The sequence below is a fragment of the Zonotrichia leucophrys genome, chromosome 2 (assembly GCF_028769735.1).
Source record: "Zonotrichia leucophrys gambelii isolate GWCS_2022_RI chromosome 2, RI_Zleu_2.0, whole genome shotgun sequence".
Classification (NCBI taxonomy): Eukaryota; Metazoa; Chordata; class Aves; order Passeriformes; family Passerellidae; genus Zonotrichia; species Zonotrichia leucophrys.
In genome coordinates this window covers 58810388-58836460 of record NC_088171.1, presented here as the reverse complement: position 1 = coordinate 58836460, position 26073 = coordinate 58810388, and the positions used below count along the sequence as shown (strand labels likewise).

At 38.4% G+C, this 26073-nt stretch overlaps 1 protein-coding gene across 4 annotated transcripts in view; it reads right to left on the bottom strand.

Moving 5' to 3' along the window:
* The window catches only part of COL15A1 (collagen type XV alpha 1 chain), a 122016-nt gene extending 103680 nt beyond the window's left edge, over nucleotides 1–18336 (bottom strand). For all 4 annotated transcript variants that reach the window (XM_064705109.1, XM_064705110.1, XM_064705113.1 and 1 more), the window contains exons 1-2: nucleotides 18127–18336; nucleotides 17926–18008 (exon numbers count right to left, since the gene is read on the bottom strand). In XM_064705109.1, coding sequence (XP_064561179.1) covers nucleotides 17926–18008; nucleotides 18127–18137 — 94 coding nt within the window. In that variant the 5' untranslated portion in view covers nucleotides 18138–18336. The remainder of the gene's footprint in view (nucleotides 1–17925; nucleotides 18009–18126) is intronic.
* Between the last annotated feature and the right edge of the window lie 7737 nt (nucleotides 18337–26073).

Below are 26073 nucleotides of genomic sequence, written 5' to 3'. Positions count from 1 at the left end.
TGACAGTGGTATGCCTTTGGTCCATGTATTTTTTGTCTACTTTTTAGTCATCATTTATTGGATGATGTTGCGAAAATTATTTATAACTTCTTTTAACAAAGACAGCAATACCAACATCCAAACATCCTGTCCAGGCTTACTGAATCAAGCTCTATGGCCATTATATTATTAAAAAGATATGTAATTTGCAGTACATTACACATTTATCTCATTTGTATGCAATTAAAATAGTTTGTACAACTTCTTACATGTAGAAATGACATGTCTTTCTTAATGTAGAAAGACAAATCAGCTCTTAATTTTTCCAGTTATTTCACACTTCCCATATAAGTCAGCTAAGGGAGACAGACAATGACATCTTACAGACTTTTGGTTATCTTTATGCTTATTATTAATAAAACACAAAGAATCACTTACTTGGCAAATTTCATGAGGTCGTTTTACATTGCAGATTATAGAAATAGAAAAATTCAAGACTGGCCAAATAAAATTCCTCTCTAATATTTATAAAATTTTTCATTTAAGACAATTTTTTTCTCCTTTCTTCCTCAAGATTCAAACTTTTATCAGAATTTCTGAAAACAAAATTTAGCAACAAATTCACAATCTCTCCACATAGATAGTTGAAAATGTTTTCTCTGATTTCTATCTTTTATGAAAATCCTTTTGATCTTAACAGTATTCATAAGGTTCCCAGCCATTAAAAAAAAGTCTCTGTTCAAAAATTTGTATGTGTTTAATATAACAGGGAATCCATATTCACCCATGGAATTAATAGCAATTTGTATAAAGCACTCATAATTATGTTGGACAACACTAATTGTTTTGCAATGAAGCCATCTTCCAAAGTGTCTTGACACAAATTTTGTCGACACCATTCCAGTGTCTACTGAACTTTTCCAGCTCAAACACAGAATGACTGAACCACTCATTAGTCATAGATTGCAACAATTTGATCATATCACAGTCACTAACTGGCAAAGCTGGAAAGAAAATTGGCAGCATTTAGTAAATCCCATCTGCCCTTACTCTTTTCTCTGGCAGTTTCTGTTTTCAAGGCAGTGCTGGGTCTCCATGATGCTACTTTGGCTTTATCACATGGTGTGCTGGTTTAGGATCCAAGCTTGCAGAAAACAGCAAAGATTTCAACCCCTCTGGCTCCAGTTTTCCATTGCTTTTGTATTCACTTCAGCATCCAGCTGGCCTGAATTTTCATCTCCCACAGTAAATACCACATAGACTACTCCTATTATTCAGGTCCATAGCTCTAATTTCTTTTTCCTAATTGTTCTGAGGAGGATTTTCATAACAAAGCAAGTTTTTTAAAAAGCCTACTGATTAAAGATTATAGAAAATATGCAAGGGCCAATGAACTTCTGCCAAAACACAGTCATGCTTCAGTAGATGGGTCTGGCCTGCTATGTAAAATCAAGCACAAAATTGTAACTGATTTTTTCAATTCACGTGGATATCTCAAGTTCAAGGCTTCAGGACAGTTCCATAATACAGAAATTTCCATTTTATGGCTGACACAGAGGAAGGAGTTGGACTCTCTGGAACCACAAATGAACTGGGAGATGATGGAACACATTTCCGAGGGTTAGTAAAATTTCATATCTTACAGAATAAGTGTGGGAAAATTGTTGAGAAAAGGTCAATGCTTCCCTTTACATTAAAAAGAAACACAAATTATTGTTGCTATTGTCATTTTTAAGAGTATCAAAAATGCCTAAGAAAAGCAAATGTAGACTTTATCTAGAGCTAAATCTATAGAAAGAAGATTCTGCAGCTTTTTCTCACTTCTGCAACCTTTCTTGACACCCATAAGTGGGGAAAGCATAAACCTTTTTAAGGAAGGCAAAGCTACAAGTTAAAACCCCTTATGTTTAATCATAGCAGGTTTCCCTTGGCTTTGGCACAGTTTCAAATGTAGAATATATCCAGCAGCAATTGGACCAAATTTGGACTACAGTGGAAGTAAAAGACGTAAATAAAATCCTTAGCACAGCCTCAGCAGGTGCCAGCTGTTTTTCTGCACAATGTGAGCCATACTCTGTGAGCAACAAAGAAGGCACCCTCTTGCTACCTCACAAGACATCTGTTTGCTTCAGTCTTCAGTAGGGGCTGGTGCCCAAGGCAGAGCACGAGAAAATTAGTAATTATGGAATAGATTGTCCACTGGGAAAATTAATCCTTTCAATCTTGCAGAATCCTTACATCTTTTTACTGGTCAGCTTGTTCCTGGAGGAACAAGAGCTGTATTCTTTCCATGTTTTAAATGAAGTCCTTGTTTTTTTTAAAAAAAGGCCTTAAAAAATTCATGCTGTTGCATGAATTTTAGCATCTAGTTTTTTTTAAAAAAAGGCCTTAAAAATTCATGCTGTTGCATGAATTTTAGCATCTAGTTTATCCAAATTAATGTTCATTTCCTTTAGTAGTAACCCAAGACCATCTGCTGCAATGAAAAATTTCTAGAAGTTGACAGATATCCAAAGGTAGTTTTCCTTCATTAATCTCTGTAGATCAACGGCTGCCCTCTGTGTCAGACTTGTGTATCTTCACTCTGGGTACATGGAGCACCTCCCCTCACAAATATGCTGGTTTATGGCTAGGGGTCAGAGGCGTTACAGAAATGCTTAAGAAAACAAAACTACTTTCTCCATACAACACATTGCAATCAACTTTTCTGGAGAAGAGCTACATTCAACTACTGCAAAACTATCTTCACTTGGCAGAAATTCAAGTCAATCAGGGTAAAAAGAAGGCAGTAACAATACTGAGTTCAGAAAGCAGAGGACAGTATGTCTTGAAATGATCCAGACTTCAGTGTCAATGTTCTACATACACAGAACTATATGTTTGAACAGTTGGCTGTAGCATGAAATGCTTTAATATGGAGAAAGAGCAAGCTGGAAGCAGTTACAAACAGCAATTTCTCTCTGAACAATGTGGCTATTCCCATATGCTTTTCCTAATGTACTGTTTAATAAATGACAGTTACAATGGATTTGGTCAGTACCCTTGGCATGAAAAAAAGACAACATGAACACAGACAAAACTGATCTCTGAAATACATCAGGTTTTGCAGTTGCCACAAGGCCACTGGGTTTTTTCAGACAAAGTAAAGAGAATTTCAAACCGCCTTTATTTTTCTTGTCTGCCTAGAAAGGAGGTTCTCAAGGAACACGTGCCATTGCATCTCTCAAATTTCTACTATTGACCATATTAAAATAACAGATACAAGGCAGCAAAACTAAAACCAAATTATTGTTAATAGGAAGGCAACATGGTTTTCTCTGGACAAAATCATGCATCTAAGGGTAAGCTATGGTACCCCAAAGTCATTATGAGCTGCACATAGGTCTCTCTAGGTTTTCTTGTTGGAAGTTATCATATTAGTCACCATATTAATTATTAATTTTAATCATTGAAATAGCATTGCAAATTCAGAAAAGATCTAGTTCTCTGCTTTGGCAAATAGGCATATTTTTTTCTCAGTGCGTAAGCATAAATAGTCCTGTAAAAGTATGATGGAGCAGAGAATCCCAGGATCCAGAAAGATTTCATAGTATCATCATCATCATCACCACCAATGACAGAATAACTTCTGACTGTGTAAAAGAGCGCATTTTGGATAGTGACTTCTCTAAGCTTTTCAATCTCCAAATCATAAACTGCCTGTGCTACTGTGAGGCTTTGCCCTGCACCACAAACCCTTCAAACCTTCCTCCATAACTAGGTGAGACAAAGTTCAAGCAGTACAAAGTTCAAAATGCTTCAGGAATATCTTATGGGACCATCTGTTAGGGCTTATATTCGACCCTTCTGCCATTTCCATCTGACAAGAATTGCTGCTGGCACCATTGCTTCTCTGCTACAAAGGCACACGATAGGCACAGATTAATAATAAGGCAACATCCTGAAGTGAAAGTCTGGATCAGAAGATCCTGCGGTGAAAGTACTGTTCTCTCTGAGACAATTTTAGACACCATCCAGTAAGTAATCACTTCAGCTGTAGTAAAAGCTAGGAGGACCTTTTTTATTCTGTGTCCGGACAGGAAACTAAGACAGTGCTCTCCACTATAATGTTAAAATCTGAAGACAAGTCAGTAACAAAGTTTCACCTCCAGAGCAGGTACAGAAACTTCATTGCTCTGTGACAGTGTAGGTTTCATGCATTTAACATTCCCTGTAAAAACAGTTTGAAGAAGCCACAGCAGGGCTTTCCCTCACTCCTTCTTTTGGCAGTTGCCTTCAAACTGAGGATCTTGCCTTTGGCCTATGCCTGTGTTATGTTGCAGCTGGCTAGTCCATGTCCAGCCAGCCATGAGTCCTGCTGACTCAGACCCAGGGCTTTACCCAAAAACTTTTATTCCTGGCTTGACTTTCTGGCCTCCTCATCACTGTGGACTTGTGCAATGATACAGACTCTTGGCTGAACTTGAGTGCCATCAACAAACTACTCTGATAATTTTGCTTTCTTTCTGTGGAACTGTGTCCTTGCTGGTGAGATCATTTGTTCAGAGGTTTGGCTTCCAGCTCCCTGACCACTGCAGAGCAGCCTGCCTTTGGTGTTCTCTGACAGTCTACACCTGCTATCAAGAAAATGAAAACTACAGTAAGAGCTTGCCAAGTATATATTTAGAGCATACATATATTCATGATACAGCTTCAAAATGAAGAAAAACTATGAATGAAAAATATATTCATGTAACAGAGTGTCAAAACTTTCTTGTATCTAGAGAAACATGCAATGTGTAATCAGATTAATAAGAAGACACAAAGAGTTTTTTAATTGCAGTAATTAGTAGTCTTCAAGGATAAAATTCAGCCAACTAATTCTTTGTAAGGTGGCATGGCTGTAAAACTTTATATAATGAGAAATACACATAAGAATTTATTAGTGATTTATATCACAACTAATCCAGACCCAAGTCTCTTCCAGCAGAATGATTTCCAGTTAAAGAAGAACAGATGTATTTGTTTCTGAGTTAAAATGAGGAGAAAGCAGTATAGACAATGACAGTACAACTGAGCGAGATTTTACTGCATTTTATGAATTTTGGGCTCTAAGGGAAGAAATATGTGTTTGCTTTCTTGATCTTACAGCATACTTTCTTTTGTTTATTCAAGCCTTGACCCTACAGGGCTGAGATTAGCTTTTAAGAGCTAAATAAAGCACCAGTTTAAGCAAGGACCTATTGTCAGTTTCAAGTTTAAAATTTCCATTTGTATTGCAGGTAGAAACCCTTCATAATGTTTAATGATTACCCAAAACTAGAATGCTACTTTCTGTGACATGCATATAGCAGGAATAACACAGAATAAGAACAATAAGTCTCAGCTTAGCTCACATAGTCACTGATATTTTAGGACTCTGGCTCATTTAGGACAGTCTTCTAGGTCTGACATTTTTTTTAAATTTGAGGCAAGCCTATCAGATAGAATAGGATAGTTTAAAATTACTAACTCCAGGTAACAAATTAGGTTCTTGAGTTAGACAGAGGGGAAATTCTCCTCCATACTCTTCTGTATTGCAAAAATCAAAATATATGTAAACAGGACATCAAAAAAACTCAATTGGTCCTATGTACTATATTGGTCTGGCTAGTCATATAGTTAATACGACAGCTTTTCATTTTCTGTCCTGAGACACGTGCCCATGCTCAGGTCTGTTTTGGTTTGAGAAGTATTTCTTGAAATCAGAGACTTTTTATACTGAGAGTTTATCTAGTGCATTAGTAGAAGGGCAATAACTCAGGAGCAAATGCCACCACAGTCACGACAATAACAGGTTTGCTTCAGTTAATGCAGAGGTACAGTCTGCCTCTGTCCCAAACAGCTGAAGCTTGTGACTAAAGTCACTGTGACGGGATCCTTCTGATACTGAGCGCAAACAGCTGCAGAGAAGGACAGACCACAGAGTTTGTGGTCAGTGTAGTCTGCCTGACCATGAGTCCCTGAAAGGTCAGAGAGCAAGAAGGCACATAAATTTCAAAAATCTTTCATGTCTACTCTCTTGGAAAGGGAGGAAAAGAGCATTGTTTAAAGAGCCTCATGATCAGCAGAACCATGAGGAAAGATGAGAAATCATAAGGTTACAGTAACATATTCCTGTGTTCTGCTCCAAGATTATTTTCCCAAAGGCATTCTACAGAATTTCAAAACAAAACAAAATGAGAAACAGAAGTGGAAATTAAAAGGGAGGAGAAAGAGGCAAATGGAGAAATAAAAATGGAGAAAGGGGAAAAGGAAAGGGAAAAAAGGGGAAAAGGGAAAAAGGAAAAAGCAAAAAATGGAAAATGAAAAGGGTATATCCTTTGACCTATCTTTAGACAAGCATATAAAGTGGAAAAGGGTAATTTGATTCCATATGGTTGTTGGGTATAACAGCGTATCAGGTCTCTGATTATTCTAACAAGGCTCACAAACAGCAAGGGATTAAGACAGCCAAGCACAATCCAGGTCTTTTAGAATTAACTATATTCGCTTTTTTCACCTTTGACTGCCCTTTTCTGTGATCACATCACTGAGAATGAGGCTCAGAAACAAATTAATTATGCAAACCGCAATTTTAAGTTCCCTTTTTAAAAATCACAGGTAAAACTAGTTTGCAAGAGCCTTGCAAAAGTCATCTAATCCAATGTGCTGCTTAATGCAGGGCTATCCTGAAGAATAATGTTGTCAAGAATTCTATCTAGTCAAGTTTAGAACGCTTGTAAGAATGGAGATTCCACAAACCCTCTCACCAACTTCTTCCAGGACTTAACTGCTGCCGTGGTGAAGATTTTTTTCCCCTATTTGCTCAATCAAAATTTCCTTTGTTGCATCTTTTGGCTGCTACTTATTCTTTTGCTCTGTTTTATTCTCTAAAAAGAGTCTGCCTCTGTTGTTTCTACCACCATTCAAACAGAGATGATGAGGACCATGTCATCACCTTGCCCAAGAGTGGAAACTTCTTGAGGTACAAGGTAGCTGAAGTTGTTAAGAAAGGCACCTAGGATCTACAAGTCAACAATAATAGAATATTGAATAGGAGCAGCTGACAAAATGGTGATATACCAATGAAGTGAGAGAGAGCCTGTCAGAAATAAGTGCTGTACACTGCAGGCTATTCTAGATGCTTAACAAAAAAGCTTCATCTTCAGATGAATAATTCCTGAAGTTTCTAAACTTCTAATCAAGACAGGCTCAGTTTGGGACACCCACAGATAATGTGAATATGACCCTCAAACTTTAGGCTTTCCCTACACCTTATGAGAGGTATTTTAAGTAAACTGGCCATTGAGAACTCTTTGTTTCATGTCCATTACAGAGGAGGAGAACCATCTGAAGCCTGTCAAACTGATCCACTTCCACTTCAGGACAGATAAAGGTGTTATGACCAAGTTCCTCTCTGATCCTTGTGCAGATGCAAGAGGATGAGGAGACAAGTGCTGAGTGTCTCCCTGCCTCTTCTGATTTCAAAATGCAAAGTTTGCTCCTTCTACATACTGTGAATCAAAAATGGAAAGGCTAAAAAGTTGGAGGCACACAGTTGTCACAGCCTCCTCAGTGAGGAAATTAACACCACCTGTCAACCATTTTGATGATGGTGTCATTCTAACAGACTGTTCCACATGAATTTTCCTTCATGATTTCAGTCTGCATTGCTTGTGTTACACTGATGTAGGTTTAGAAATTCATCCATGAAGAAAACACAGCAGAGCTAAGTATTCAGACACAGGAAAACCTTTTGTTCATATCAGATAAACATATCACACACAGATAACAGGGATAGTTAATATTTCCAAAATACTTCAGTGTATGGCTACGGTACTGTAATTACACACAGAACAGAGAACAAGACAAGGTATTCATGTAGATAGTCTTGCTTTCCCCATAGTTGTTTCAGGCATTTGTACCAGATCATGTATTTACTATTGTTTGGTGGACTGCATAGGAGCTAAATGAGACAGCAGCTTCTTTTGACTGCTCTTAATGGAAATTCTGCAACGTGTCTGGAAACAATATGTCTTGAAATAGGACACTTAAAATATGAGTAGCTTCAGTGTGTCAGAGGGCTTGTAAGCAAGCATTCATTTAACACTCATACTATAAATACTTGGGAGTCTGTGTTAACTCCTAGTTGGAGCAGCAGTTTAACCTCACTTCCTTTTTTTTTAATGAAAACTTCTTTGTTGAACAAATCAAAGCTCATGTGGGCAAAGCGGTAACAGAGTTGGCACAATTCCATCCTGTCTTTTGGAATTCTGCAAGAGAATGATAAAAAGAAGCTACAATACTCAGGTCACCAGTGGTTTGTTTATTTTTCCACTGAGAAAGCATTCTTGAAATTTTATGAATGTTTACACTTGCACTAAACACCACCCCCACTCCCCAACTCATCATATCTCTGGACCAGGATATTGCCATGTGGTACTAATTTCTCCAATCTGCATCTCTTGATATATTTAATTTTCACTTTAAGTGCATCAGGAAAAAAAAAAGCATACACCCCCCAAACCCCCTGAAAACCCAACATACAAAAAAACCAAACAAAAATAGATGTAGAATCAAAGCCTTGATTATAATATAAGGACACCTTAAGCAGTACTTTGAGTTCAGTCAAGTATTGTTTGGTAAAAACAAACGGAGCTATACACTAATATGACATTATAGAACTGAAAAGTAAAACTCTTTTAGGTAAGTATTTTTATATTAATACTATTTCACTACAATAACTAATAGGTTATTTTGATCAAGAGCCAGATCTTTTCAGCTGAGACAACTTTCAAAACTAGTCTGTGTTTTATACCTTTCCTGTAATTGCATGTAAAAGAAACTAAAGACAGAAACTAAAAAAAATCAAACCATGTGGGTTAAACCACATTTATAGCTAGCCTGAACAGGATGAAATGTTTGCTTGTTTTTTGCTGTGGAAAGCATGAGAGGGTTCAAGTAATGTATACCCACACCCACAAGCACCACAAAGTGGCAGCACAACTGTGGAGCATTCATTACAGATGAGTGGTTCCGCCTTACCAAGTCAAGAGCTGTGCTGGTTTGGCAGAGTGTTGAAACAGATGGAACTGGAACAGCCTTTGGAAAGTTGAAGACTAAGAAAAGCTAAGACCTTGGCCCTCTGAGAATAAAAAAGCATCACATTCACACAAGTGACGCAGTGTATTAAGTTGGTCCATAGCTAATCAAAGCAGAATGGCAGAAGTAAAAATCCTTACTGTGGGGAGACACTGCTCCCTCACACCTCCCTCTGTGAGGTAGCCAAAGCACTGGCAAGAAGGATTCCTGATCAACGGATATTTTGGTGTTAAGAATTCCAAAAATTACAGGATTCCTAGAAAAGCCTTAGCTTTTGCATTATTTTCCCCATAGTTTGCTTTGTAGACCACTATGTACACATTAATGCCTAATAATTACTCAAGCTACCAGCACATTTGTTTTAATTATTCACAACTTTTTTACACCTGAAGGTTTACTTTCTCATGCAACATAACAGTGCTGAGACAGACATCTTCTGTGGGACAGAAAGAAACACAGGGACAAGCAGCAACAACTCTAAATTCATATATTTCTAGAAATGTTGTACCTGCAGCCTGTGCTTGATAGCTGTTAGCAATCAAATTAAGACATCAAACATACAATGATACAGCGTATATGCATAATGGTGGGGAAAAAAGATACATAGATACAAGATATGATCTTGATACATACTGTCATCTGGTCCCATTTCTTTGGTATGGTCAAAGAGGAGAAAAGAATAAATTTAGAAAAGCTATACAGTTCTTTTCCAGCCCCAAACAGATCCACTCTTTCTAGTTGCCTGGTTTTTCCCATGGGATGGCTAACAGCTCAAGCGTTGTGGTTCGAATTTATTTTATTGATTCCTTCTTAAGTGGTTCATTCTGCTTTACTCCCATGTTCTCCCTCTATTGGTTTACCCCCGGTTTTACCCTCCCTCAAAGCTGTCCCTCATGCCATTCCCCGCCGCTTGTTCCATCTCTTTCCCTGCCTGTCAAGGCAACCCAGCCCTTTTTGTTCCCTAACCTTCCCTGCCACTTAAACCTGCAACATCCCTTTGGAATTCCCCTACTACCCGAAGCCCCATTGGCCCATGTGACCCATCCTCCCCGCCCTCCTACCCCAACTGGCCCCAGACACTTGACATAACTCCCTCATTCCACCCCTGAGGATTCCCTATTGGTTAGCTGTTTGTATCCACCTCCTGACTTGCATCTGAACTCAGCCCCTTGCACAGGCGTGCCCAAGGCTTTTTGTTTCTGATCGCTTTACATGGAATGAGTCCTTTCTTGTGGAACCTCAAGATGGAGAGCCTTCTCCTTTCTCCTCTGTCTGGTTCTTTGGCTTGTGTCTGGCATCTTAGAGCAAGTGTTTCTAAAGGTTCTGTCTCTGGTAAATCCCCACACCGAGGCAGTTCCCCACTCCTGGCATTGAGCCGGAGTTCCAAGAGCCAGCCCGGGCTCCAAGAGCCACGGTACTCAAGTTGTAACATTTTTGAAGGGATTGCTCTTGATTTCAGGACTGGGTTCTACCTGAGATGCTCAGGGTTCAGTCTATCACATCATCCATGTTGTGAATGAAGATGTTAAGGAGTGTTGGACTCAGAATGCACCACAGAGTAGTACACTGATGGAGAGGACACTGGCACTCAGTAATTGCACTTCATACCACTGGTTACACCCCTTCAAGCACGTGTAGGTCAGGCTGTTGTCAACTGCTCGCTCATCTCGTCCTTATTTCAAGAGTTTATTTCCATGGAAGTTACAGGAGACAGTGCTGAAAGTCTTACTCAAGACCACAAATATCAGCTGTCTTTTCCTCACACACTGAGCTGGTCATTTAATTACTTAAGGCTATGAGATTTTTGGGCAAGATTTGCCCCTTCCCACTTTTGTGCTGACTATTCCTAATCACCTTGTTCTTACTAAAATGTCCTCCACAATTATGTGCTCCCACCCCTTCCCAGGAACCGAGGTCAGCTGCTCAGCCTGCAGATCCCCAGGTCCTGCTCTTTGCTCTTGAAAACAGGAGTTACACTGGATTTCTTTCCATTCACAGGATCTTCTGATCAACACAATCTTTCAAAGATTGTATTTCAAAGTTCTATCTCAGTGGTATCAGCCAGTTTGATGAGCCCTCATGGATGTGTCTCATGAAGCGCTGTAAACTTTTTTTTTTTTTCTGCTGGTATACCTGTAAAAGCCTTTGTTGTTGCTTTTCTCTTCCCTTGATAAATTTAATCCCAACTGGGTTTTGACTTTCCTGAGCTCATCCCCATGCTCTCAGACAGTGTCTCTATAATTTTCCCATGCTACCTGACCCTGTTTGCAACTTCATATGTTTCATTTTGCTGTTTGGGTGTACTTACATTAAATATCACCAGAGATGAATCAGAGCTTGGATGTCACACAGGTTTATGTTCTGAAACTGTTTTTCAGCAAACTCCAGTTACAGGCTATTCAAAATATCCCCTGCTTATAGGAAATTTTGAAGCATGTCTTAGAGCACTATTCTTTTCTCTCAAGAGTCGTCAACTTACTCTTTAGCAGGCAGCACAGAATTTAAAATTATTTCTAGGTGGGTTCTGTTCTCCTTGAATTAGGTTATGTTTGTCACTTGTAAGAAGGGCAGTGATTATAAAATGCAATGAGTAATGATAGATGTTATAATGCCATCTTGGTCACCAACCACCAAAAAAGTACAGAGAAAGCCAAAAGCTATATTCAGCTTTCCAAAACAGCAGAGCCAGACATCATGACTTTGTCTGGAACTCTCATTTCACAGTTCAGAGGAAGATATGTCACAAATAGGACTGGAAGTTAATGCTACCTGAGCAGTTCTAAGTTACTGCAGTAACTCTTCACAGCAACAAGTGGATTCAGAAGCAGCAGAGGAGGTAGACCCAATGTGATAAGATCCAAGAGGTTCTCAAATATGGAATGAACTGGCTACTTACTTGTTAATATTTTGTCTTCTGTACTAAAGGTGAAGCGAAAGACCATGACTGATGGGGCAGTTCATATTCAAATCTCATTGCTGAATCACCATTACCAGATTTAGGCTTCCAGCAATTGAATGTTTGGAATGAAACACATTTGAGTGGCTGCAGAAAATCCTGGTTCTTCTCAGAACCCTTCAGGAAAAATTGGTACAGTCTCCAGTTCTCCTCATACTGGGCTGTAAGGCAGCTACAAATTATTTAAAACACTCCAATTTTTTTTCAGGATACATTCTTCAGTTGCTTTTTCCAAGGTTTTCTGACCAGTATCCTGAATAATACATCTGTCATTTCATGCTGCTCATATGCAAATACATTAAAACTGAGGTTTGTTAATTTTACTCATTCTTTGGGAGAATTCTACCTGTATTTGACTCTCTGCAACATTTGTGAATTTTTAGGTTTGGGAGCAGGAGCTGCTAGAGATGGGAAGGTTTCATGAAGAGAATTAACCACAGTCTAAATTGCTGTTTGATTTTGTTGTTTTATGAACCTGCTGTAATCGTGTGCGTTGGCCAAATGGCAAAAGATTGTTTGAGGACTTAAAATTAATGATGATAAATAGACATACTCTCTTAAATAGTTACCATTAATGACAGCCTAAATAAAGCAATCAGAATTCACTGAACTGTAAAATTTACTGTCTTTCTAGACAAGGCACTCTTGCATAAATTGGCAAAGGTACTGCATGAATTTGGTTAAATGTGAGACACCACTACAAGAAAAACCTGATCCATAGCTAACACAGCAAAGGCAAGGGGAAGAAACCACAACCAAAGGGGCAGACATCCTCCAAAACAAGCATTTGATCTCATAATTAACATGTTCTTTGGAGTAAGAAATATGTTCTTTGGAACCCTTTGAATATACCAAACATAAGTAATACAGTCAAATCTTTCCTCCTGATGCTCATTTATTGAAATGATCCTTCAAATCTAAACGCAAGTGGCAAATGCAAACACAAATATGATTTTGAGTTCAATTCAAGATCATGGAAACAACTGCTTACTCCAGACTTCTAGTGTGCCCAAGGACGCCTTCAGAGAGGAAATTAAGACTGTCATTATAACACTATATCCACCCCAGCTGGTTTCCTCTTCTGAGGCCTCAAAAAAAAAGGCTAAAAAATGTCTTCTGTTGCCTGGTAGAGTTGCTTAGGAAGCATGTGGTTTATAGTCCAAGAGAATTAACATGTAGAGGGCATTGCATAGAAAAAGAATCCATTTAGAAAAGTGACAGAATGGAACAAATTTTCTAAATCAGGTTTGTTCTACTGGTATTATTAGTCTCTTCAGCTACTGAAAGAGATGACCCCATCTGAAACAAAGTGATTTTCTATTGTAAATTACTGTGTTTTGCATGAAAAGGCTTTTTATCAACTATGAAATCAGGCTCAGCTCCACATTGAAAACATGCACAACAGCTGGTAACAGCTTGAGGACGTGCCTGAAGAATCACAGTGGCTCATTCAATTTAGACTTAATTGCAGTTTGATGATGTCCAAATGCTCATTCTGGTACAAGAGGATTGCAGTGCCATCTGAGTTCTCTTTAAGGAGGACTGTGCTTTATTATCACTGTAATTGTGTCCTGTCTTTGGAAAGAATGGACTGAGCCATCCCCATGACACATGTGATTGCCCACATTTGACACTCAGAGCACGTACAGTAATTATTTGGCAGAAACAAGATTTTGGATGCATAGACAAGTTTGTTTACACTCATAATGTCAGTTTGCTGTGAAGAGAAGTTCCGGTTCTCTGCTTGTAAGAATCACACCAGCTGATCATCAGCCAATGAAAGTCAATAATTCACAATTCCTCCATTAAACTCAGCAGGTCAGGAGTGCAAAGTTTATGTCAACAGCCTAATGACAGCCTTTCTGTGTACAGAGGGCCAATGAAAGAGACAAATATTTACTTTATGTAAACTATAGCTAAGCATGTTACTTAGGCCAAGAAAGAGCTGTTCAGCTTGGCTAATAATAAAACCCAGATGTCAATGAGAAATTTGTAAAGCTTCTTTTAGTGCTCATAAACATAACATAAACTGCAGAGCCACACACATTTAAACATTTTAAAAACATTTTTTTAAAATGCAGGCACTGATTTGACTGTAAAGAACTGAAAAACACTTATAAATATCTAGATAGCCTAGAAAAATAAATGTCACTTCCGCAAGAAGCTAGAGCAAGTCATAGGTAGGAGTCTATCACTCAAACTTCAGCAAGGCTAGCATTGAGATTTTCTAATTTTATGTCTGTCCACAGTTTGGGTGCCAGCAAGTTTAAGGCTTTGCTCTGAGTACCTTCAGTTCACTAACTTATTTTGTTGTTGAAGAAGCAGAACATGTTAAAAGCAGCCAGGGTAATTAGTGTAAATCAAGATACATTATCAGGCATCATTAAGGGCCAAGTAGATGCACTGCAAGGCAGTACCAGATGAATAAGACAGACCACACTTTTATGAACAGATAGATACATGCTTAATTGTCAATTTAACAGAAGAGAAGTGATTAAGTAATTAATTAAGATACGAACATATCTGCAGTCCTCCTGCACAGACCCAAGAAGAATAGGGCACTGTATTTGCAAAATTTTTGTGAACACAAGAGAAAAACTGCAAAAGGTCCCCATGGTTCAAATAACACAACATATGGATGAAGAGGAAGAAAGCATTTTATTCTTTACCTATTTGCACATGTGCAGTGCTAGCTGCAATGAAATGGACTGAAAACTTTCAGCAGAGATAGTAAAATTCATCATTCTAACTCAGAGAAACTGTTGAGATGTCAGAACTCCTGTTCAGTTTCACCCTGAAGCAAGGTGACATTATTTCTTTGAAGTTCTGTTGAAATAATAATCAAATCACATCAATTTGCAGACTGTGCAACTGAATTTTAAAGTTTTGAACTAAATATTTCAAAATTTTAAATATTTGGTTTACAACTAGTAGTTCATTACTTCAAATGTAAGTTTTTAGATACTTTCTTTTTTTTATTTGCTATTTTATTTTACCATGAAAGCAGTAGCCAGAAATTCCAGGACTTGGAAATGAAAGCAACACTTCTACTAAAAGACCCAACATCTCATAAGTTTACTAAAAAGTTAAAATAGAGCCCAGAAGTTCTCAAACAATTTCAGAGGCTGTCATCTGAATGACAACTTCCCATCATTCTTTCCCCCCTCCCTCCTTTTTCTATGTAGGAAATAATCATAAGTACACAATTTCCTCAAGAGAAACAAGACTTGGTCAAAACATTATTCCTGATAGGAAATCTTTTTTAAAAATTAAAATTTTCTAGTCTTTCTAGTATCACTCACAAAGTCATAAAAGAGCTTAAGCCCTCTGCTGGACATCTGCTGAGGCTTTTGCTTTGTTCAGCACCCTCAACCCTAGTCCACAATGCAGTGCTCCCCTGGGGAAGACAAGAGGACAAAGATGGTGAAGGCAAAGATGGCAAATATTTCTAAAATCTGAGGGTCACTACATTGTTTTCAGGTTTGTAAAAAATAAGTTACCCCTTCCCCATCCCTCAGTGAGTAGTTCAATCGCTGAATAATTGTCTTGCCATTATTTAACCAACTGAAGAACATCTGAAGGTATTTTTTCCTTTTTGCATGTAGCCAGCACAATGGTACAACAGAAGGCACCTGTGCTGTTGCTCTAAACTGCACTTACTCATTCACAGTTTCTCGTTCATTCAAATGAATTTAGAGATACCCATCTGTGCTATGGGTAGATGGAGTAGAGTGAGGCTCAGAAAAGCAGTACAGCATTATTCACAGGGCTGGAGAATCCTGGAAAGCAGTAACCTAGAAGGAGACAGTGATCAAAAGGACACTGGAGAAAGCATACATTTAGCAGCAAAAGGCTGAATACCAGAGAGCCAATTCATCGCTCTGTGTCTCCAAGCATTTTCATCTTAAATACACAGTTTATTTCTGTGCACTTTACTGCTGAAAGGAACTGTGAGAAAGGAAAATGATGTTATTTCTCCAGAAGCTAGACTGAAAGATTTAAAGTATGAAATTCTTCTCTTCAGTTACAGGTAGGATTTCTATTAGTCATGTATTTGCAGCACCAGAAGGAAAGGAATATTGTTCCTGTCTCTAGCATTCAACACCTGATTTCAGAAGATGAAATAATTTAAATCAAACATTAGGAAAAGGTGCTGTGTAATGAAAAGCATGAGATTGTTCCTGTCTCTAGCATTCAACACCTGATTTCAGAAGATGAAATAATTTAAATCAAACATTAGGAAAAGGTGCTGTGTAATGAAAAGCATGAGATCTCCATGATATCAAGCACTTTAAAATCAGATGTGAAAATATTTAGTAAACATTTGGGAACAGAAACTTCTGTATTAACAGACAAATGAGTAGGGAATATAAGGCCAAGACAATCATGATGAAACATATTCCCAGAGCAGTGTCTAAGTCTCCAGTGATCTTAGGACACTTCCATAACCTCACTTGATCTTCATTCAGGGTAAGGTTAGGAGTCCTTCCAGCAGCAGTAAAATTCTGCACTGGAAGAAACTGTGCAGAAACAATAGTGATTATCTTTCCTACTTCTGACATCTGATCTGACTTTCACAGGTAGGAGATTTAAAAAAAAAAAAAAAATCTTCAGGTAATGGAAAGCATAGATCCACCAAAAAGAAGTTGTGTGTCAAATAAATATTTGCAGGTTTTGTCCCTTTACTTGCTGCTCTAATGATCCTCTGATTATTTACTTATGTGTGCCAAAATTTGGTTCTCTCCTGTCCAGACCTCTCTCATGCACTGTAATTCATCAGCTCAAGAAGAACATTTTTACCTGATGCAACAGATCTGCCTCCAGTGGATAAACAATATAACAGTCACCATTTAAATATAAAGTTCTTAAGAGCTGGTTTCTGTTTGTTTCCTTAATTAATTACATGTACATCATTACATATTTCTCATCTTTACCTATAGCAATTTTTAGTGCTAACCAATCTGTGACTTTTTCTCCTACTGAAATAATTACCTGGGGCTTTGTCTTTTAGATACCAAAGTGTCAGTGATCTATGACAGTGTCAATTGAAAGGGAAAAACCATTGAGTAACATTAAAGTCTTCATGTGTGGTATCTACTTCCCATCAATACTTTCTAATGCTCCTATCACACAGTTATCTAGAAGTCATTTACATAACAAATGCCAACAAGTTTTGCAAGAGAGTTCAAAAAGCTTTTTGGTGTAAATATCACCATTCCTAATGGCAAAGTAATATGTGAAAGTTTTTTCTCAAAATTACATGTAAACTTTTAAATCAGTGTTCTCTCTCACTAGTTAAATGTAAGGCTGTGCCTTCCAGAGATGCTGAGGAATTTGGCTGTGTTACAAGAACGTATGATCTGAAATTACAAAAAGACTTTTCACTGAAAGTCCATGAAGACTGGACTGGTAAAATGAAACATTTAACTCAAGAGATTAGAAAATCTCAATTTGTTCAGACTTTTACCGGGAGAAATTTCTATGCACTGGAAGGAGCATCACATCTATGTCTGCACTCACACCATGCCTGGCACATTCCTGATGTGCCCACAGTGACACATCTATCTATCCTAATTGTAAAAACATGCAGTATTCTGAATTCCTTACAGTACTTTCTGTTAATGATTACACTCTGAAGATATGTTGTGAAAGCTGTCATGATAGGCTGCCTTAGAGCCGGAGAACCAATGTATTTATTTACCCTCATCCAGAATGAATGGGAATTTAAGCTCCGAACTCACAGCAGCTTTCCTATATGAAATGATAAAGCAGTAAGCAGCAGATAAAATGAAGATCTGAAATGGTAGAGTCTCTTTCCATATTAGGAAAGCAAATCTTAAAATCCACACTTACTCTCAAATGATAAACCTGATTTGGAGAAGCCTTACCTTCTATAATCTGAGCTGCTGCACCGGCACGGATTGACAAGCCAAAGAGCAGTAGCGACAAGTCCCAGGTCCACCAGGCATGCCTGGAGCAGGTGTGCCAAAAAAAAGGGGGGTGGGGGAAGAATGAGACCAAAGAGTGTAACACAGAAACACATGGGGGGAAAAAAAGAAAACGTAAAATTTAGAAGCAAGAGTTCTTACCATGAGAGCATTTTCTGAAAGTCAGTGGAAAGAACTTAAGTGAGAAGAAAGTGCAGTGCACATGAGTTTTATGCTTATGAAAATAAGAAGTTAATAAAAACTGGAGCCTGCTGTTTCGCCTCCAACGTTCAGACACAAGTGGAACAAAGGCAGCACTCAGGCTCTCTGTGTGACTCACTGCAATTCACTGCTCCAGCTCTGAAATCTGACTCCGTGTAGACTTTCCTGTCAGACCACTGCCGAAAACTTCCTACTGTATTTATGGATGGACACCCCTTACTGCTGTACACCATCCCAGCCCTGTCATTACCCAGCCCTGTCTTTAACTGCTGTGTACCCTGACAGGCAGCAGCACAGCGTCTCCAGCTTCCCCTCCCGCCTGCTCACAACCTCCACTTACTGAATAAAATACGACCTCCAACATCCTTCCATCCAGCGTTACACAGGCAGTGATACAAATTCCTGCAGGGAATGGACATTTCTCCTGCCATTTTAGCCAAATTTATCAGAAGAAAGTTTGAAGGTATGAGCAGGACAGAGCAGCAATTAAATGGCAAGCAGCGCCTGGGATTCACACCTGCACTGTCTTACAGATTTTGTCACCTACAAAGACATTTTGAAGTACACCCTGACAAGCTTTGTAAGTTTAATCCTCATATTTACAGAGATTTACACCCTGCATGTAGTTTGAGAGTGTGTCCCTACCTCAGCAGCTGCACATACGTGTCTCCTGTAGAGATCCTGTAGCTGAGCATTTCTAATAGTTTCCATTAAAAGTGTTACTTCACTCCTCCCTCCTAATTCACTGAAAAGCATTTTTTTCCACTTGTAGTTCTACAAAGCTAGCTGTTGCCCAAGGAAGAAATTCTGCAGGGATGTGCTTGAAAATAATCTGACAATTTTTAAGTCATCAGATGTTTAACAAAGGCTGCAATTGTCACTTTTTGACTGGGGCGGCAGAGAGCTTGGAAGGTTCTGTGTGTGGAAAGAGACCAGTTGGGCTTTTGGTAGATCTAGGCTGAAAAGTGCTGAAGATCACCTTAGGAGAATCAAAACTAAAAAGGGATTTACCTAGGATGGGAAGTGGAAGAAAGAGAGGAGCAAAGTTTTTTGCTGTAATGAAAGAACAATCCCAAACAATAAACAAAATTAAGAAAAATTTCATTTTACTCTGAATAAAATGTTTGAGTTAGAAGATGGTGGTAATTAATTGGCAGTTTTGGGGGAGGTTTGTTACTGCATTATTGTAGTGGCTTTTGTTGTTGCTGTTGTTGGAGTTTTTTGATTGCTAGTTTGTTTATTTACATTTTGTTAAATAGGAAATACAGAGGTTAGAGCTTAAAAATCTAGAATATTTATTCTACTCCAGACTTCTCTTTTTGGTTAGAAACCACAACAGGTCAGGTCTCTCCAGGTATAATTTAAACTAAGCTGCAGACCAGTATTTGCTATCTACCTTCTCCATAATAACAAGGAATGAAGAGATCAAATTATCTTTAATCAAGTGTCTTGATATAAACCCACACAGTTTTATCTTCTTCGGAGGACCAAAAAACCCCTGTTTTTAGGCCCACAGTACTGTATCAGGGCTGAAAAAACGTTTCATCATTCACCTTTTTTCTTGAGGCTGTCATCATTTTGCTTTCTTTCTCCATGAAACTTTTCCCTTGTTACCACCAGCCAAACTGTTTACAGGAACAGCGTTTGTAACATTTGATCAAATCATACTTTATGCCTTTATCTTGCACACTATATATATGTTATCCTTAGAGAAAATACTGCGGTTTTAAGCATTCATGGAAAATCTCTTTATATATGCAAGTATGTATGTATGTAAGCTTGGCTTACTTTTCCATTTTTTTTCCTTTTTTTTTCCAGTTTAATATTTAGCAATAGCTAAACAAGAGCTATTGTTAGTCCTGTTGAACTATTTTTTAACTCACTTCCTTCCTTTGACAGGAAAAAAGGAACTTTCTGTCTCTCTATCCACACAAAATGTGACTTACCTGTGTAATCCTTCCTGTTGCAATAGAGTTTTTAATCCAGTATATATGGCAAACATATGTCTGTCTTGGTATCTTAAGTAGACTAACATATATAAGAGACAAATATAGAAGCCGTCTCCAGATTTATAAAACTTGTAATCAATTTTTACAGTATACACAGCAAAGCCTTATTGGATGGATTTTTCCTCCAATTTTAGAAAACCCATAGAAATGAAGGAAGCAATAGGCTATTCATGCAAACCATCTACATGAAATGCTGCTGAAAGTGCCTTTAGTTTCTGCTGGATATTTTAACATGGATATCTGACCAATGCTCAACATCATTATCCAATACTGGATAAAGGAAAACAAGACAGAGTATGTTCTTGACCTCTGCAGTCCATTAGTTTTGAATGGATGCCTGTGGAGGAATCCCTAAGTACAAACAGTTTATTACCCCCACTGCTGTAGGTCACTGGGATTTCCTGCATATCTAGTGCTTATTTGAAGGCCCAAGAATTACTGAAGTACAGTCTTTCTATGTCTGCTCTATCCATCTACCCACATATATCTTTCTCCCCACAAGGGCAGTGACATTTGTACACATCCACTCTGTTTTAACCTTGCTGTTTGTCTCGTCTTTTTCAAACACAGCAGGACTCCTTTGAATTAGGACATCTGTGCTTTCCTTCAGTACTGTGTCCAGCTGTCTTCAACTAAACTGGTGTTTTCCTTCTTGCTAAAAATCTCCATTTTCCAGGCAGAAGTTTTGTTTATTTCCCCTAGCTCTGTCAACTGATTACACTCTTTAAGACTCCAAATGGCAGGCCACAATTCTGCTATTGCAGTTCTTAGCCGTTCACTGAGTTAGGCTGGCTGGCTGTTGTTATATTTCTTATCGGAGGGTGTTTCTTTCTTTCCTGCTGATTGCAACACAAATTTCTTAGCTGCACTTTTCTATCCTCTATAATTGTAGGATATAAGACTCATAGGCGTGTTCTTGTGCAAAGTTAGTGTCAGAGAAGCTGTCTGGACCAAGGCCTGAGTGAGTTAAGAACCATACTAAAAAAGACTTAAAGATTTATCTTTTGCTTAGACTTCTCCTGAGCATGGACAAATAGTTAGCATTTACCATAGCCTCTGGAAAGGAGGTCCACGGCTCAGTTGTGTATTTCATGAAGTCTCTGCTTCCTTTGTTTTCAGCTTAGGTGCTGCTGATGTTCCTTGATGTCTCTGAGTTCTTGTACTGAATAGGGTTCACCAAATCAGTGACCACCCTTTTTTCTCCATGCCCTTTGCAACTTAAGAAGCCTCTTTTGTATACCCTTCCTATTTGTCTTCTTTCTGCACCAAGGGTGAACTTACTTTGTTGTTTCTTATAGTGCAACCATTCCACACCTCTCATTATCTTTTTAGTCTTTCTCACAGTTTCTGAGTTCTAGGACATAATTTTGATCTCTGGTGAAGTCAAGAGAATCATAACTGCACACAGTGCAGGTGATCCCAAGATTTCTTGAGTGACATAGCAATGTACTCTCTCCTTTATCGGGTGAGGAAGACAACTGACGTGCTTTCTTGACTGCAGCCAAGATGACATCTTCATGGAACTCTCATAAGCTCAATAATTTGCACTTTAAAGGTATTTTTATGTGCAATTGGGATTTTCCTCCTTCTGAATAAATTTATAACAAATGGTATAAATTAATGTAATCTATCATTTAATTCTACAGTTATTCCCTCTTAGAAGATCCTTTTGGAATTCTTTGCAATCTATCCCATCTTTATTTTAAAAAACTCTCATCAGTAAAGTTCACTGCACAGCATTCATGTAACTGCCTGCCCTCACTTAATCCCACAAGAAAGATGGAGAGAGGCTACAAGTACATTTAATGACACGACAAGGAGGAATGACTTCCCACTGACAGAGAGAACATTTAGATATTAGAAAGAAAGTCTTTACTGTCAGGGCAGTGAGGCACTGCAACAGGTTGCCCAGAGAAGCTGTGGATACCCCATCCCTGAAAGGGTTCAAGGCCAGGTTGGATGAAGCTCTAAGAGTTGTCCCTGCCCATGGCAGGGGTTTGGAACGAGATGGTCTTTAAGGTCCCTTCCAACCCAAACCACTCTGTGGTTCTATGTTAAGGCAGGCAGTACAGTATATGAACAATTTCAGTGGTGACAAATCTCTGCTACATGGGCTGTCTCTATATTCCTGAAATTGTCTCTCTTTTAACAAGTTGTTCACTCACAGACTCATTTCTTGTGCCTTGGCTTCCTGAAAAGCCAGCCATTCTGAGTACTCATTTAGGATTACTGCAGGGTATATCAATTTATCCAGAAACACTGAATGACATTTTGGCTTTGAATATGATCAGCTGCTAAACAGCTAATTTCACAGGGGTTTGGCAGTACACTTTCAGAAGCTTAACAGATGATTCAGTATCTGTTTTTCTGCATTTTTCTCCTTTAAACAAAGCACCTTAGGAAAAAGAAATCTATAAATGCATATTTTAGTACATACTTATGAAAGATAGTGTATTCTTTCTTAAGAAAGAATAAGAATGTATATTTATGTACCTGGAGACAGGGTTGTAGTAAACCCTACAGATGGGTACAAATTAAGGCCACATAGCCCAAGAATTATGGCATTTACTGGCTCTTTAGTATTTAATTTCAATTAATTTGATTTTCTGTCTACTCTATCCCTCCCTCACAGTACTATAAAAAGCATTGGAAAAAAATGTTAAATCTTTTGCATAGCTGGGCCTGATTGGCAAAGAAGGCAAAGAAGAATCAGGGACCTGAAGCTTGCAATGGAAATCCTAGAAAGGAAGGAATCTCCCACCAATACTTACATTGGGAGATGAGTTTTGAAAAGGAAGAGACAAGATCTCTTGGGCACGCATGTGAGTGGGAAAGTGGGTGTATAATGCAGAAAAAAAAGGAGAGTAAGACGGAGTAAAAAGCCTGGGATAACAAGCTGAGGAGAGGTAAGGACAAAGCTAAGATGACTGTAAGCCAGTTGGGCAGCAGAAGGAAAGAGAAGAGTTGGTATGCTACCTGACACTAGGTAGCAAATATACCAAAAAGAAATGTTTAGGCATATATATTTCTCCTCAACAAACTCTGACTCAGTTTTTTGCCAGGCAGCATGACAAGAAGAAGGAAAACTCTGTGATACTTCTGTTATAAGTAAGCATCCATGAAACCTACAGACAAAACATGACTTGTGTAATACTCTAATGTTTCAAGCAGTTTATGCTGTGAAAAAGGATATTTCAGTACTTCTGGTGGCACTTGCAAGTGTCAGTATGCTCCTATCCATTTTTGAGTTTGTGTTCTAAAATGAAAAACCATTGAACTATTAGCCAATTATTTGACAGACTCATAAAAAATTGTAATTTCCAGAAATGGCAGAACTGTTTCTGGTGAAGTTTCTAGTATTAACACGAGACACTAAGTCAGTGTTTATAAACTGTTTAAGCAATTGAAATTATTCAACAGAGTATGTGGCACAACTCTAAAAGCAAGCATAAATAGATGTTCTGCTTGTAATTTAAACTCATGTACATGACAACACTGATCCTATTAGTATACTAAATTAATTTATCATGAACAGAAGGGTACATAGTTTTAAAGCATATTTAAAAAAAATGAGTCTTAACCATATTAAGTACATGCATTGCACTGAAAGACTCCATTCAGTCTAAATGTCACACATTCCTTTTATATGAATAAACCCAGAAAGAATTATATGCAGCACTTTTGCTGTCTGTGTCCATGTGCAGCTGAGCTGAAGCAACATTTTCTCCTCCACGCACATGCTCACATGGCCTGTCATAGGGGGCAGAAAGCAAAACCTTCACCAGAATCCCTCTCCCCTTCTGTGCAAGCTAACTTGACTCAAATATTTGCCTTGTAAAAATACTTACAGAACTTGACCCAATGAGTGACCTTAGTGATGACTTTTGACACTGTTTTGAGATAAACCTGTACAAATCCTGTTCTTCTATATTGGGACAAACCTCTTTTCCCATTGGCTTATATGAAATAGGGTTTTCAGAAAAGCAAAATCCTACTTTTTTAGGCCAACCACAAGGTGATGCAAATGCCAAATCTTTAATCACATTAGATTATTTTCTCAAATTTCTGCTTTGCAAATCATAACAATAACATGGACAGGATAAGTCAAGAGCAACTCTGATGTCATCTGCTTGTACTTGGGCAAAGCATCTGACCCTGTTCTGCATGATGTCCGTATCTCTAAACTGGAGAGACATGGACTTGATGAATCAGTGGATGGGGAATTGGCTGGATGGTCACACCCAAATAGATGGTCAGTGGTTCAATGCCCAAGTAGCATCCCTCAGGGGTCAGTGCTGGGACTGGAGCTGTGCAACATCTGGATCAGTGACACGGACAGTGGGATCGAGTGCACTCTCAAGGATTCGAACTAGGAATGACAATGGAGGGACAGCTACCAGCAGTCCTGTGAGACCCAGGTGGATAGGGCAGATTAGCAAAAGGCATGGGGTGATGTTGTCACAAAAGCAGAAAACAACACTTAAATAGGGACACCTCCAGAATTTGCTTGTGACCAAAGCAACATCACTGGAAAAACTCAGGCCTTTGGGTTCTAGGATGCTCTCTGAAGTGCACATACATAACACAGGGAATAAACATGATGAATTAGAGGTCTCTGTGCATCTGCAAGGCTACAATCTTGTTGCAATCATGGAGACATTGTGGGATGGCTTACAGGCCATTGCTGCTGCCAGCAGGTTGATGGAAGTGGCCCTTCTGCCCAGCTCTGGTGAGGTCACACAAGGAATGCCATGTCCAGTTCTGGGCTCCCCAGTGCAAAAGTGATGTGACCGTAATGGAAAAAGTCTAATGAAGAGCTACAAAGAGGGTGAAGGGACTGAAGGAGCTGATTCCTTCCCAGATCCCTTCCCCCCTCAACCATCTGTGCTTTTGGGATTGTTAATATAATGGGATCTTTAACAGTCTAATTGAAGGATCACCATTGGTCTTCATCTAATTATTGCAGAAAAAGAAAGAAAAATAAAGTAGCTGGAGTACTAATATACAGGAAAAGATGCACTAATTGCAGCAACACCATTAAAAATTGAACACACACAATTTTCTTAGCTTCTAACCCTTTTCTGATGTTATGCTCATCCTTTCACTGTCCCTCTGGGTGCTAGCCTTGGTGGTTTCACTCTCATGTTGGCCATGGGGACAAGGTCTTAGAGCAAGTTCTCAGCATCTGGAGACATTTACTGGACAGAATACTATATTTGTGCTGATTGTTTCTTCTTCCTCTAACCTAATATACATTTGCTTTGAATTTAGGAATTTTTGGAAATTGTAAGCAAAATCCAGGACATAAAAGATAAAAATAAGACATTAAGTGTAACTAAGCTATAAATTAAAACTAAGTTCTATTCAGAAAAAATCCCAACACATATTGAGATAAAATTTTCAAATAATAGAAGTGTCAGAACAGAAGTTTCTGATTTCATTAAGTTTAACCAGTGCAGCTCTCACCAGCTGTCAGTGGAAAAAAGCCAGTCAAGGCCACTGTGTATGGTGCTCTCAGTATGATGGCTACATTTGCTGGCAGGATGATCTATTCATATTTGTGTCTACAAAAAATATTTCTGATGAACGCAAAATTTCACTTTCAAAGTGTCAAAGCTCCATGTTACAGGGAGGTAGCTTTATTTGCCAACAGAGCATGGCTGTGTCAAAGATCTTTGAAAGATATTTGTCTTCTCTCTTCAAATCTCCTTTATCCAATAGCTCAGCTGCCATTATATTACTAAGAGAAAATTAAGGTACCCAACTGTCTTAAAATTGGAAGAAATTCATAAAGATTAGGAGAACTGATTATACTCTAAAGTAGAAAATATCAAAACATTTTCAAATAATCTTTAAATGCTTCTGTTGGTAAATGATT